Below are 16,237 nucleotides of genomic sequence, written 5' to 3' on the forward strand. Positions count from 1 at the left end.
TCCCAGATTGGTTAAAATGCACTCTATACAGTTGTGTAACAGGTGGGGAAGTCCCCACCAGTAACAAACCTACACAGGTGTCAACTACATTCTGAAAATATATTAAAAAATCACACCTGTGTGAAGTGACGTCATCATACATATACATCATCTAATTCCAGCCAATCACAATTTGCCTAATCACTTTTGTCTTCAATGTTTGTGTTTAGACAATGTTTACACTCAAAACTGGCCATTCATTGTCAATGTCATTCATTGTTTGTGTTTGCACAAACACTCAAAACTGGCCATTCATTGTCAATGGCTTTCAATGTTTGTGTTTACACAAAACCTCAAAGCTGGACATAGAAGGGGCTAGCGCCCCTCAAATGAAAGGATTTTGCTGTGAACAGTTACTCCTGGTGGACCAATGTGAACCTTTCATTTGTCAGTCTGACCTTGATGTGTCTGTTCATGGCCGTGGACTGGGCAGCCCTGACCAGGCCCTCCAGCTCGGCGCCGCTGTAGTTCTTGGTCTCCGAGGCCAGCTCCTCGATGTTCACGTCACCCGCCAGCAGATTGTGCTGGCGCATCTTGATCGTGTGGATCTGCAGGATCTGGACGCGACCCTTCTCGTCCGGCAGGCCTGGGGGAGGGAAAAGCGTTACAGTGTTCGTGTCAAAGTGGTGGTGGTGGTGCTGTTTTTAAGGGGCGCTAGCCTATCCTATGCCCTTGTGTGTGAGTGTGCACTAGAGCTCTTCACCAGGGTCCACGTATCCGAAATTACTCCGAGTGGACCCGAGACCCGCACGGGTTGGAGCCGTGTTTTATCATACGGTAATCACTCGGGCAGGGTCGGAATCGGCCGTATCCCCCACGAACCTCGGGTTTGTCAATCATTGTGTGTAATTCCCGAGTGGATCCGAGGAGACCCATAGGCTACTGTGTGTGTGACGTGTGTGTGTGTGTGTGTGTGTGTGTGTGTGTGTGTGTGTGCTACTACTGCTCTGGTCTGTGCTTTTTTTTGTTGTTGCAAATAAAATATTCAATCAGTGTGTGATTGTATGTCAGTCTGACTGTAGAGACTCTCTCTCTGTCCGCTGCATGTGCGCTATGCTGCGCGGAAAACACTTTGGAACTGAAGTTCTGTTTAACGTGTGGTCTGGAGGATCAGTTTAGTGTTGCAGCGATGCAAGAGGAAGATGAACATTCTATACCTCGACCCTCAGCTTCTTACCTATCTCCATCTTCACCTCCAATCGACCAGGTCTCAGTAGCGCGTCGTCTATCAGGTCAGGTCTGTTAGTCATTCCTGATGGACACACAAAGACAATGATAGAGGGATGAAGAGAGGAGAGGGAAGAGATACATTTCTTTATTTTTTTCGTTCCCTCATTTTTGTTTTGTTCTCTCGTTGTTCGTGCTCTTTTCCCTCCACCCTCTCTCTCTCCTTTTTATTTCATGTAATCATGGTGAAGTAATGGTTGGTTGGTAGCAGAGCTTATTTTTTTTTAATGATAGGTAGGGGCAGGTATAACATCTATAAATAAGATTTATCTTCTTCCTGCTCCTTCTCTTTTCATTTTATGGAATATGTTAAAAAATACAGATACAGATACTACTGACTCCAATATATTCTACATTAATTTAAAAACATATTAAACATTACAGTATAATTACCGATGACCAGGATGTTGTTGAGCTGCTCCACTCCATCTATCTTAGAGAGTAGCTGGTTGACCACTGTGTCGTGGACGCCTGTGCTGCCGGCCATGCTGCCACGCTGCTTGCAGATCGCGTCGATCTCGTCGAAGATGATGATGTGGAGGCCGCTGTTGGCGCCCAGCTAAGGCACGACGCAGGGAGGCGTGGGAATTAACAAAACATATAAAGACTTACGTTTTCTTTTGTAACCCTGGTTCTCTGATAATATGTGGGAAAATACTCCCTGTATTACCCTCAGAAGCACTATATCACGTGTCACCCTTCATATCATATTAGGCAGTGGTTTTCAACCCTTTTCATATCAGGGTCCATTATGTATTCTGCATTTGAGCCACGGACCACCATTTGATGACATTTAGCCTCTCAGACCCAAAACTAAAGAATATCTTGATATTAGAAAAACTAACCAGGTGCTCGACAGAGATATAAACACGTGATGATGATAAAAAGGTGCTCACGGATCAAACGGGATCAAGGCATAAAGAAAAAGGAAACGATCCGGGCACTCACGGTTAAAATGAGGAGGATAGCCATTATTACATTAAAAAGGCAACTGCCAACATGTTTCGACCTAACCGGTCTTCATCAGGACAAGAAGAAAAGAAAAGAAAACAATATAATTGATATTGTTGGATTAGATTTTGTTCACAATCCCATGCTGTTGGTACCATAGGAGAGATACGACAAACGTAAATATAAATTGATCTACATTATCTAATTGTGTAGACTTCTTGTAAATTAAGTAATGCAGATGTTTAACAATAATGTAAGTCTTGAGAGCGTAAAATGAAAATGTTACGCTCTCAAGAGTTAAAAATCTATAAAGGGTCCATCTGGTTACCAACTCTCCATAATTTAGCTGGGGACCACCTGGAACACTCTCAAGGACCACTGGTGGTCCCTGGACCACTGGTTGAAAACCACTAATATAAGGCCCGTGACCTGAGGGTCCCGTGCTCTTGAACACTGTGCCACCCTCAACAGGAGTGGAAAATTCTTTCTATGGAGGGAAAGATTGAGAGAATGGTGGGATGTTTTCTGTCCATCTATGGCCTTGTCAGTCTGTAGAGCTAGCATTTAAAACGGCCTTATTACGCGTGTGTGTGTGTGTGTGTGTGTGTGTGTGTGTGTGTGTGTGTGTGTGTGTGTGTGTGTGTGTGTGTGTGTGTGTGTGTGGACATGGAGGGGAGATGAGACAGTGATGGTCGGGTTTGGATGTCTCGCGATGAGTTTGCGCATTTTGTCTTGCACCGAAAATAGCCGATCTACAAGCTGGCCTGCACTGTGTGTATAAATCAGGCGTCACTCTTCACCACCTAATGAGAGGCCAGTTTATCTTTGACCTATCCTCAGCCCCCTCCGCACGCACGCACACACACACAAGCGCACACAGACACACGCACCTGCACATTTTACTATGTGTGCCGGTATGTCTGTGTGCACGCACGTTTGTATGCTTGCTTGCACACATACAAACTTACACCTGTGCATGCACATTAACACGCACTACTACGACACAAAAGCCAGAACTTTACCTCAAAGTTATTATAACCACGTCTGGCTAAAGGGCAGATCTCTCCACTCCTGCAGAAATTAGCCTTCTCTGTTTGGATAGAGGCGATGCTTATCAGGGATACGCAGGCGGAGTGGGAGAATATTGACCAGTGCTAGGAACGGGCTGTGAACAAACTCCTACTCGCTTTGACTTTTCATCTGATACGCTCATAATTGCCAAAGTTCAGCAAAGTCACAGGCCTGTACCGACTACCTAGTATCTGGAAAGACAAAACACTGTAAAACATATATCGCTCGCTCACTCACTCATCAACAACTGTGTGGTTTGTAAGGATTTTCACTGTAACTTTTAAGGAGTTGTGGTACAATAGGAATCTTCCATCCTTTCGTTAATGTTCCGTTTTGGTCTCATCTGGCTGTGATTTGGCTTCTCCAGCAGGTGGCAGCACTTACACTAATCCGATTCTATTTTACGATGATTTATACAATTACATAAAAATGGTGCTTTTTAATTTTACATATTCTCAGCGGTGGCGGTTGTTATTTCTGTGGGGGACAAAATCATTGTCGAATGAAATGCAAATGTGCGCGTGTGTGTGCGTGTGTGGTCGGCGGTGGAGCTTCCCGCTCATCAGTGTTCCTGCGGTAGAAAACACACTGTCCACACGCTGAGATCAATGCAAAAAGGTTCTCTTTAATTTAAGACAAAGGTTTAAGTGCATAAAAGGTTTAAGCCAGATGTTCGTCTTTTGTTTTTCTTGTTTGTTTTTGTCCAGAGAAAAAAAAAAGAAAAGAAAATGTTGTAACTTTGGTCACCATTCAGAACAAATATACCTGTGAGATACGAGCACAAACGATTGTAATGCACTTGACCACATGATGTAAGGTTGTTCACTATGCTTGTACACAATGACCAAAATAAAAACATAATTAAAAAAAAAAAAGGTTTAAGCAAACGTTTCAGTCCTCGACTATCATCAGTGCTACTTGTGTGTGTGTGTGTGTGTGTGTGTGTGTGTGTGTGTGTGTGTGTGTGTGTGTGTGTGTCTGTGTGTGTGACTGTGTGTGCGTGTGTGTGTGCTTCTGTGTGACAGCAGGTCTCACCCTCTTCTGCTCATCCTCTGCATCTGCAAACAGTTTTCGGATGTTGGCCTCGGACTCTCCAACGAATTTGTTGAGGATCTCGGGGCCGTTGACGATCTTCGGCTCGCGGGAGTTGAGCATCTTGCCAATCTGGCGTGCCATCAGCGTCTTACCGCAGCCCGGGGGTCCATACAGCAGGATCCCCTTCACGTGCTTACAGCCTTGGAGATGAACACACACAGCCGAGGCTAGAGAACTGAACAAGAACTGTACTTTCTTAACCAATTAAAAGCGGGAAAGCATACAGTGGACCCTTCTAGACTGTGCTTCAATGTACCTTATTGAACGGTAGTGAATAACAAAGACTCTGGTGACCTGTAATGAAATCATGTCAAGACTGTGGTGTACTCGTTTTGTCTTTTTTTTTTGTTTGTTTGTTTTTTGTCTGTGCATTGTAATGTCCGTATTGTGGTTCTTGTTGTTTTCCTATGTTATGTTGAAAAAAGAAAAATGTGTGGTTCTATATACATTGAATTGTGATTGAACAGTTGTGAAATCTCAGAGCCTCAATAAAAAGCGGGAAAGCATCTGTGTTATAGCCCATTGGATGGCTATTAAAAAATAGCAGATATACAAGCTCATAGCGCCTCACTTCGTACCGTGCTACGAGCTTGTAGATCTGCAAATTATTTTTAATTGTGAAAATTTGCGCAAATCTTTATATATATCTCTCTCTCTCTCTCGCGCTATATATATATATATATATATATATATATTTTTTTTTTAACCCATTTTGACCTAAGATCAGATTCTAAAAATGTCTTCTACATCCTGACAGTTTTCTGAAAAAGCTATGTTTCTATGTCAGTCGTTCTTCGATTTAAAATAAATAGCAGACCTACAAGCTTGTAGCGCGCCACTCGGTGGCGCGCTACAAGCTTGTAGATCTGCTATTTCTCAATAGCTAAAGCATAACATAATGCTAACACCAAAAGGGGTTCCCGCCCAAAATGGGTTAAAGCAAACGTTTCTAACTTAAATCTTTGTTTCCGGGGGTCCCTGGAAAACGGGTGGTCTGCGGTCAAATACATATAATTTGGGGGGGTCTTTGCCATGAAGAAGTGTGAGCACCACTGATATATCAGCATGCATTTTTCAGAAAACTGTTAAGAGATAGAAGACATTTGTAAAATCGGCCTCAAGTCTAAATGGGTTAAGAAGACGTTTACCATTACCACCCAGGATCCACTGGTCTTTGTGTAAAATACCAAACTAGAACATCATTTCAGAATTTAACCCATTTTGACCTAGATCAGATTCTAAAAATGTCTTCTACATCCTGACAGTTTTCTGAAAAAGCTATGTTTCTATGTCAGTCGTTCTTCGATTTTTCAAAAATAGCAGACCTACAAGCTCGTAGATCTGCTATTTTTCAATAGCTAAAGCATAACATAATGCTAACACCAACAGGGGTTCCCGCCCAAAATGGGTTAAATGCAACATCAAATATTCTCCAACTGTGTTGTTGCAATACTGTGATAATGTCTCTTGGTGAAGCAAGCCCATATCACCATTCACCACACAGAGACCGAAGACGGGATAGACAGACACCATTCTGACCCGTTCGCTTCATTCCGTCGTAAACACCACCATCTCTCCAGATGGGGAGTAAACCGGTTCCAAACAGCTCTCATTAGCAGCGAGCCATCACTTCCCCAACAACAGATCCCTGCCCCGTAAAAGACTACGTCTGGAGGGGAATGACAGAGTGGTCACAGACGGTGCTTCAGTCCAGCAGGTCTGGACAGCATGGCTACTTTAATGGCTTGTTGCACCTGTTTTAATGACATTTAGGCCAGACTAATTGCGAGAGGCCTCAGATAACCATCTGAGCTGCCATTTGGGGCTGCAGCAGGGGGGGAAGGCAGCCAGGATGACAGGTGGGGGGGTGAGGGTTCTACCCAGGTAGAGTGGTGGGTTAGACTATACTAGAGGATAGTAAAGGTTTGGCCTTGTGCTTGCTTCTCCTTTATAGGAGCAAAGGGCAGACAAGGTGAGAGTGCAAAGCGCGCGCACGCACGCGTAATTACATAATTACGCATGATTAAGATAATCGATTTGAGATAATCGCAATCATTTTGTCATAATCGTTTCCATGTTGAAAGATGTAAACAGCTATTTCCGCTATGTTTACGATTTTAAAGTATAACATTTATTAAAAATATGCCAGTAATTTCTTGGTATATTCCAGTTATTTGTCATATTTGCCCTGTGCACAGTTTCATTACGAAGCCTAAAAGGCAAACAGAAATGTAATTTCTATTCATAATGTTCAAATTCCTAATGTCAAAAACGCAATAATTTCTGTGACAATTAATGGTCAACTTAAATGTATAAAGGTGACAGGCCTACACATACTGTAGTGTAGACCTACCCTCCTGTAGGCCAAAACCAGCCATAAAGAGTGTGAAGTGATAATAATAAAAATAATAAAAAGTAGCTACGATTTTAAATCAGGTTCTTGAAACACACACACCTCTGTCCTGTGTGAGATTTTGTCTGTCAACACTGCGCTCTCTCGTCTCGTCACTGGCCAGTTACAACCTTTACCTTTAGCTGGCTCCTCTATCAGGAATCTCATTACAGAGTAGCCAGCTGGACACAGCCAGGGGCCAGCACACTCACACGCGCGCGCGTGCAGCCGCGCGCACACACACATATACACACACCAACTCTCATACACACACACACACACACAAGCTAAAGGCCAGCTAACACGCACTGCACAGCCACACACACATACAGTACACACCTGCTAAATGCCATTTCACAACTACACTGCTGGATGCCACAGGCTGCAAAGTGTGTGAATGGAGTTAGAGTGTGTATATCAGGTTTTGCTGATGCATAAGTGACTTTGGGAAGGCGCACGCACGCGCACACACACGCACACGCACACGTATGGTGTGACTTGTTTCATTGATGCATACTGGTGCCCATGACCGGAAATTGAACAACCGAGGACAAATTCTCATCTAGCATTCGCGCCACGTTGTGTGCTTGTAGATCAGCTATTTTCACTAGTTTGGTCTTAAATATTTGTTCTAATTTATGGCATTTCTATTTGTCTTTAATTCATGAAAAGTTTTGCTTTTTTGGGATTTTTTTTTGAAAATGTTTTGAAATAATAATTAAAACTCACGTGTAGAAAACAAAAACTAAGGAGACCCAACAATGGGAAAGGGTGCAGTAGGATATGTGACAAGGTGTCATAGCCCTAGTAATAATAACTCTTTAGTGTCCCGAAGGATATTTGTCTTCACAGTCCGTTCAAACACCCACATCAAAAACAACACATAGCACATTACACCAAGACAATACAAAAACATGAGGTCCCTACTGTATACAGAAGGGAAGTTTGTTTAAAGCCGCGATGGCTGAGGGGACTAAAACAAAGTCCAGGGATGGAACGCAGGGGGTTCATCATATAAGATGCATGTCCTTTAGCAAAGTGAGTAGTGAGTAATCTGGGAGCGGTCAAACAGCTATGTATGAGTGTGAGTGTGTGTAGGGATCGTTCAGTCCATAGACGAAGAGGGCGGAGGAGGAGGAGGGGGGCGACTGTGTCATAAGTCATCTGCTGACAGCTGACGAACAGGAGAAGAATCTCAAGGCATACACTGTATCTGTTCACCGTCAGTATTTTACCCTTGGGTTCCGCCAATTCAAACAATGGCGGCTTTCTCAAACGGTAATATTCAAAGTCGTGCGCGTGTCGTAATATTGATTTAGGGATTCGGGGCACTAGGCGAGCACTCCGTCGACTCCTGTTTATTTCATCTGGTTCCAGAAGATCTGATTGACTGATTGGTTTTGGCAGCTCAAACTAATCCCCTGCAAGTTCACACTCACTTGTCAACGCGGTCCTGTCCAAACCTAAGTGCGTGCTGAAACACAAGCTTCCAGGAATAAGAGGCAGCATGCTTCAGTTTTGGGTGTTTTGTTGTGGGTAACTTGTGTCAGCAAAGCTGCCAGTTAGAATAACAACAACAGTCAAAATGCACAAGAGCAAGGCACTTGACATCCCAACAACTCCAATGGCCAGTGGCCGGCAGCTGTATGCTTGAAGCCTGCACTAACCAGCTCCCAACAACTCCAATGGCCAGTGGCCGGCAGCTGTATGCTTGAAGCCTGCACTAACCAACTCCCAACAACTCCAACGGCCAGTGGCCGACAGCTGTATGCTTGAAGCCTGCACTAACCAGCTCCCAACAACTCCAACGGCCAGTGGCCGGCAGCTGTATGCTTGAAGCCTGCACTAACCAGCTCCCAACAACTCCAACGGCCAGTGGCCGGCAGCTGTATGATTGAAGCCTGCACTAACCAGCTCCCAACAACTCCAATGGCCAGTGGCCGGCAGCTTTATGATTGAAGCCTGCACTAACCAGCTTCCAGGTTTACTGGGTTGAAGCATGACATTGCTGACATAGATATACAGTATATAAGAAAGGCTAGATGGCGCAAGGCGGAGTCCAGCGCCGTTCACCGGCAGCCATCTTGCAACAGTCAAACTTTTCTGGTATGTTCTATCGTAGCTGGTGATCTGCTCGAACAAAAATACTCTTAACTCGCTGAAATCTTGACGGATTTACAAACGGTTTGGTTCATTACAAACGTTATCAGCGTGGCTATGATTCAGCATGCTTATCCGCTTAATGTTATATGAAAGTACATTATAGGTATGCTGACGTCTCTGATGTTTATAACAAACCAAACCATTTGAAAATTGATTGAAAATTGAGCAAGTTATGGTTATTTAAAAAGTTACATGCACCATAGATAGACACAATGTTATGAGTGAGCGAGCTGACTGTAGCAAGATGGCCGGCATGTGGCGATGTTGCTCTTCATTGGCCAGCAGCGCGGGCATGTCATTCTAGCTCACCCATCTGTTCCACAATATCCGGAGGGAACACTCTGGAGGCAAAGGCTCGGCGGAAGATATCAGAGAATTCCTTATCGAGGCCTCCGATGCCCATCCGCTCAAAGTTCCAGTCTGGATTGATGATGGACTGACGAGATTCCCTGGTCTTAGCCTTCCCTGGGGGGGGGAACACAAAAACAGTAGCATTTAAATAAGAGTCGGATGTCATTGTCAAGTCAATGTCAAACAGAACAATGAAACATGAATACATGCATTTATTTTTTTCTGTTCTTTTATGCCTGCCTGTTTCCCTTTTATGAGAAGAACTTTACATATCAAATGGTTTCACGTTTAAACAAAACATGTTACAAAACATGCATGTCAAGTGGACATTACTGTATGTTATCAGAAAGTTGTCATATGTATGTATATATGGATACCATGTGTATCTGAATAAGAGTAATTTATTTATGATGTGATTGAAATGACAATTTGATGAAAATATTAAGGAAAGTGGACATTACATATTTATGTACTGTACACTGCTATACTGTCCAAATGTAATTGCATGCTGCCCCCTTGTGGTATTATTATGAAATAACCCAGTGGCTGAAGGAACTGTCAAAGCTATTAGCAGGGCTATGTTGTATCGCCTTGCACTGGAAAAACACTCTCCTTGCTGCATTAAGCAGGTGCCAGGCCTAATGGGGTTACAAATTACAACTGCTCTCTATCGCACGTTTTTATCATTACGTGGAGGAGGCTCATCCTGTCATATCTAATGGGCTCAGCTTTACACGTACACTAAAGGCTCATACATAGTCTGGATTTTCGGTGGTTAGGTGACCACCGAACTACAACATGACGTCACAAGCCGCGGTGAAGAGCAAACCACCGCCACCGCTCCAGCCCTTCTCTCTGTTTTTACTCACCACCGCTCAACGTTATTTCAGCTCCGGTGGTCAGCTCACCACCGGAGCGGTGGTCACCTCACCACCGAAAATCCAGACTATGAATAGGCCTTAACGGAGTAAAGTTAGTTAGATTAGTCTGCCATGTTAAGACGTGGTGAGTTCAAGTATTACAAACCACTTGGAGATGTGCTCAATTTAAAAGGTGTTAGCATAATACCATATTATACCTTAATATCCTCATGAATGGGACCAGGGAGCATCCGCTACCAGAGCCAACCACTCAACATTAAGGCTCTCCATTCATACAATCTTTCATCAAATGTTTATATTTTTAAAGTGAAAGTCCACGTGTACCAGCTCAGTGGCCTTGTGGTTAGAGTGTCCGCCCTGAGACTGGGAGGTCGGGGGTTCGATCCCCAGGCCGGGTCATACCAAAGACTCTACAAATGCGACCCAATGTCTCCCTGCTTGGCATTTGGCATCAAGGGTTGGATTGGCGGTAAGTCCCTGTGACATACTAGCGTCATGTCCAGGGGGTGTACTTGTACATCAAAGCTGCCTCACGCTACAGAAACAGGAGATAGGCTCCTGCCCCATGGGCCTCATGACATCATGGCTTACTTACTTACCACTTGTAAACAGAATGTGTGTTCTAATCTCGGAAAAGTCCATTTATATTTTACAATTTAGGCAGAGAGCAGATGCTCTTAATCCAGAGCGATTTACAGTAAACAAGAACAACACATGGTAAGACATCAAATACATAGAAATAGTCATCAAGGATCATAAGCCAGGTAAGAACCTAACAGAACCTAACATCCGTCTAACAGTAGAATATCTGTACAATGAAACTACGAGTATACACTATAGAGTGCTATGTCTACATAATATGCTATCGAAATTACATAAATTGAGCCTTTGCATTCCCCTGTAGTGTAAGGTCGTCGAGGCTAGGGCAAGTGCTACGGCAAGTGCTTCGGGGCAAAGATGGAGTCTCAGAGGTGAGTTTTCAGACTACGGCGGAAGATTGGGAGTGAGTCTGCAGTTCTGATTGCAATGGGAAGTTCATTCCATAGTTTTGGAGACAGAAGGGAGAAGAGTAATTTTACACATGAATAACTCTCTAACCCAAAGTAATGTAACCTAATGATGTGTGAACAATGTGTTCGCCTGGACACTCACCAACCAAGGTCAGCGACGAGCTCTCAGCCTTCTCGAAAATCACCTGGCTGTTGCCCAGCAACAAACCAATGGCAATCTGAAACAGACAAACAAGCCTGGATGAGAACAGGAAATAATAGACTATAATAATAAACAATGGAATGCGGAAGTGCTCATTCCATCTCAATGGAATAGTTCCAGCCATAGGAGCAATGTTTGGAACTATCGCCCATAGGCACCCGCTTTGCGGCGAGATCAAAGCGTGTCACCACTCTCTTACTACATTACTCTGGGTGAGACACAATCTACTGTAAATGTCCCAATAGAACAAAATTGCAACCACGCTAATTGTGTACGCTATATTGTATATTGAAAATGCAATTCATTGTATTAACATACAAGCAATCACTTGTATGATGGTATTGAAGTAGTGCATGCAAAATTACATAGTGAAATTAATTAGCAAGTCTTTTCTGCCCATTTCCTTGAGGACTGCTAATTACCTCCGTACTATAAATAGGCCTGACAACGTGAGTGTGTATTGTACAGTACATCATGGGAGCAGACTGGTCTCCTGGTGCCTTATCCCATTCTGGGCGGGAACCCATTTTGGTGTTTTAAACATTATGTTATAATTTAGCTATTGAAAAATAGCAGATCTACAAGCTCATAGCGCGCCACCGAGTGGCGCGCTACGAGCTTGTAGGTCTGATATTTTTGAGAAATCGTGTAAATGTGGCGCAAATCTTTGAATATATATTCTTTCACAGCGAACGTTTTAACTCAAATCTTTGCTTCTGCTGGTCCCCGGAACAACATATTTTCAGATGGGGGTCGGCGGCCAAATACATATCATTTTTGTGGTCCTTGACATGAAATATTGAGCACCACTGATACAGAAACATGAGGTATTTTAGAAAACTGTCAGGATTTAGAAGACATTTTTTAAATTTCGACGTCAGGCCTAAATGGGTTATGTGTACATGGATATGAACTTATGTGTGTATCATGGGAGGAGAGTAGTCTGACGCCTTGTGGTCACAAGGTGTATGTGTACGTCATGGGAGGAGAATAGTCTCCTGACGCCTGGTGGTCACAAGGTGTATGTGTACGTCATGGGAGGAGAATAGTCTCCTGACGCCTGGTGGTCACAAGGTGTATGTGTACGTCATGGGAGGAGAATAGTCTCCTGACGCCTGGTGGTCACAAGGTGTATGTGTACGTCATGGGAGGAGAGAAGTCTCCTGACACCTGGTGGTCACAAGGTGTATGTGTACGTCATGGGAGGAGAATAGTCTCCTGACACCTGGTGGTCACAAGGTGTATGTGTACATCATGGGAGAAGAGAAGTCTCCTGGTACTGTACCTGGTTTTTGCTGGTCTTGCTGGAGGCATTCACTTCCTTGAGGATGTTGGGGTCAAGTGCTTCGATGTCCTTGATCAGCAAGCCAAACAGCTTATCACAGAAGCTAAACACGAACTAGTCAACAATCAAAGAGAGGACAAGTATGAACAACCAAATCACTAGGAGATCAAGAATAGCAAGGATTACATTAATGCATTTAAGTGCTACACAATGCACACACAACCTGTAAATCTAGGATCATCCAGATTGAAGCCTTTTAAGTAACATAGTATGACACACAGCAGAATAATAATTTGCTTCAGACACATTCAGACATGTTATCAATCTGGATATTTGGATAACTTTCGAAATTCTACTTTTAATTCTACTTGTACATCCATCATCAACAACACTGAGATACATCTTTGAGCTTCAGGAAGGCAGGCTGTGGGACTCTAGTATGATGAAGGCTTGGTCTTGAAAAGAGGCAAGCCATGGATTTAGTGGTAGACTTCTCAGTAGTACCCAGTACCTGCTGGCCAGTGCTGAAGGCCTGGTTATTGAAGTGCTGTATGAATTCAGCTGCCATCTTGTCCGAGTCATAGGGGTTGCTGTCTATATTCTTCTTCTGCAAGAAGTCAATCTCCACTGTCATGGTGCCAACACACTGTCTGGTCTTGTCAAACTTGTAGTTTGTCACTGCAAAGGGGAAGAGGCAATGATATGAATAGTGAATTTGTTCTAGTTAGGTGACAGCAATCCTTCTCTACTTGGATCATTTCTATTTTCTGGACCTAAACTGCTGCCACGCCGCCAGAAAAAAACAGCAGCAAAACACAGTATACTGAACTCCTTATCCATTGAACTTCTTATCCAGTGCCATGTTTCTTGCTTATGAGAAAACTAAAGTGAAGGAGTGGCGCACACTACTTACACGAGGATAAACATGGTCAAAACCTGACAGATTGATGAATTTGCACCCATTTTCTGCATCAAAGTGCTGCTAACCTGGTTCAACAGTATACTTCAACAAAAGGTTTGCGTACACATTGCTGCAATGCAATCTCAAGTCAAAAAAATTACTTGCAAATCTCCTCATTATCAATAACATCTCTGGTGCGTTTACTGTACGTTTAAATAGAATCATATCGCACAGCTTGTTCTAATCTCATTAGTGCATTTGGCATGGCTTTCCAAAGAACCGACTGTCTCGATAGCTTGTTGGTATAATTACTAGTGTTCACTTCCACGGTCTGTGACTCCAGGTGTTGAAATGATTTCAAACACTGATGACTAAAACAAGTCTCTAATTGGGTTCTGTTTCTGTATAAACAAGTTGAGCTGGTGGTGTCTTTTCCTACCAGCTGTAGCTGTTTGCAGAGTTTGATTAGAGGAACTCGGGTAAATACTAGTGCTGCACAATAAATCGAAAAAAGTTTGCGATCTAGATTCAGATACCTATGCAATCTCATTTTGTGAAGAATCTTGAAGAATCTTGCAGCACTAGTTGGCTGTTCAATTCATTTGAATGTAGTATTCAGCAACTACAGACTAAAGCCAGAAAACAATCGTGTGAGAATCACACCTCTTGTGGAGGAAAATGGAGAATCGTGCAGCACTACTGGTGAACGCTCCTCTAAAAGCCTGTCTGTCTTCATACACTGTGCTTCACTACCTGGTGAACGCTCCTCTAAGAGCCTGTCTGTCTTCATACACTGTGCTTCACTACCTGGTGAACGCTCCTCTAAAAGCCTGTCTGTCTTCATACACTGTGCTTCACTACCTGGTGAACGCTCCTCTAAAAGCCTGTCTGTCTTCATACACTGTGCTTCACTACTGCTAAACACTCCTCTAAAAGCCTGTCTGTCTTCATACACTGTGCTTCACTACTGGTGAACGCTCCTCTAAAAGCCTGTCTGTCTTCATACACTGTGCTTCACTACTGGTAAACGCTCCTCTAAAAGCCTGTCTGTCTTCATACACTGTGCTTCACTAATCACTACTGGTAAACGCTCCTCTAAAAGCCTGTCTGTCTTCATACACTGTGCTTCACTAATCACTACTGGTAAACGCTCCTCTAAAAGCCTGTCTGTCTTCATATACTGTGCTTCACTACTGGTAAACGCTCCTCTAAAAGCCTGTCTGTCTTCATACACTGTGCTTCACTACTGGTGAACGCTCCTCTAAAAGCCTGTCTGTCTTCATACACTGTGCTTCACTACTGGTGAACGCTCCTCTAAAAGCCTGTCTGTCTTCATACACTGTGCTTCACTACTGGTGAACGCTCCTCTAAAAGCCTGTCTGTCTTCATACACTGTGCTTCACTACTGGTAAACGCTCCTCTAAAAGCCTGTCTGTCTTCATACACTGTGCTTCACTACTGGTAAACGCTCCTCTAAAAGCCTGTCTGTCTTCATACACTGTGCTTCACTACTGGTAAACGCTCCTCTAAAAGCCTGTCTGTCTTCATACACTGTGCTTCACTACTGGTGAACGCTCCTCTAAAAGCCTGTCTGTCTTCATACACTGTGCTTCACTACTGGTAAACGCTCCTCTAAAAGCCTGTCTGTCTTCATACACTGTGCTTCACTACTGGTGAACGCTCCTCTAAAAGCCTGTCTGTCTTCATACACTGTGCAGCACTACTGGTAAACGCTCCTCTAAAAGCCTGTCTGTCTTCATACACTGTGCTTCACTACTGGTGAACGCTCCTCTAAAAGCCTGTCTGTCTTCATACACTGTGCTTCACTACTGGTGAACGCTCCTCTAAAAGCCTGTCTGTCTTCATACACTGTGCTTCACTACTGGTGAACGCTCCTCTAAAAGCCTGTCTGTCTTCATACACTGTGCTTCACTACTGGTAAACGCTCCTCTAAAAGCCTGTCTGTCTTCATACACTGTGCTTCACTACTGGTAAACGCTCCTCTAAAAGCCTGTCTGTCTTCATACACTGTGCTTCACTACTGGTGAACGCTCCTCTAAAAGCCTGTCTGTCTTCATACACTGTGCTTCACTACTGGTAAACGCTCCTCTAAAAGCCTGTCTGTCTTCATACACTGTGCTTCACTACTGGTAAACGCTCCTCTAAAAGCCTGTCTGTCTTCATACACTGTGCTTCACTACTGGTGAACGCTCCTCTAAAAGCCTGTCTGTCTTCATACACTGTGCTTCACTACTGGTGAACGCTCCTCTAAAAGCCTGTCTGTCTTCATACACTGTGCTTCACTACTGGTGAACGCTCCTCTAAAAGCCTGTCTGTCTTCATACACTGTGCTTCACTACTGGTGAACGCTCCTCTAAAAGCCTGTCTGTCTTCATACACTGTGCTTCACTACTGGTGAACGCTCCTCTAAAAGCCTGTCTGTCCTCATACACTGTGCTTCACTACTGGTGAACGCTCCTCTAAAAGCCTGTCTGTCTTCATACACTGTGCTTCACTACTGGTGAACGCTCCTCTAAAAGCCTGTCTGTCTTCATACACTGTGCTTCACTACTGGTGAACGCTCCTCTAAAAGCCTGTCTGTCTTCATACACTGTGCTTCACTACTGGTAAACGCTCCTCTAAAAGCCTGTCTGTCTTCATACACTGTG

General features: G+C 43.7%; 1 protein-coding gene across 3 annotated transcripts in view; it reads right to left on the reverse strand.

The window, feature by feature from the left end:
• LOC306915540 (vesicle-fusing ATPase-like) overlaps window positions 1-16,237 on the reverse strand; it is a 40,557-nt gene that overhangs the window by 14,970 nt on the left and 9,350 nt on the right. For all 3 annotated transcript variants that reach the window (XR_013788838.1, XR_013788839.1, XM_079492924.1), the window contains exons 5-12: window positions 13,179-13,345; window positions 12,668-12,781; window positions 11,323-11,398; window positions 9,248-9,403; window positions 4,324-4,523; window positions 1,660-1,825; window positions 1,217-1,291; window positions 438-625 (exon numbers count right to left, since the gene is read on the reverse strand). Coding sequence is in view for 1 of the 3 variants with exons in the window: in XM_079492924.1 (XP_079349050.1) it covers window positions 438-625; window positions 1,217-1,291; window positions 1,660-1,825; window positions 4,324-4,523; window positions 9,248-9,403; window positions 11,323-11,398; window positions 12,668-12,781; window positions 13,179-13,345 (1,142 nt within the window). In the remaining 2 variants the exon portion in view is untranslated. The remainder of the gene's footprint in view (window positions 1-437; window positions 626-1,216; window positions 1,292-1,659; window positions 1,826-4,323; window positions 4,524-9,247; window positions 9,404-11,322; window positions 11,399-12,667; window positions 12,782-13,178; window positions 13,346-16,237) is intronic.

The sequence above is a fragment of the Electrona antarctica genome (genome assembly GCF_951216825.1).
Source record: "Electrona antarctica genome assembly, chromosome: 22".
Classification (NCBI taxonomy): Eukaryota; Metazoa; Chordata; class Actinopteri; order Myctophiformes; family Myctophidae; genus Electrona; species Electrona antarctica.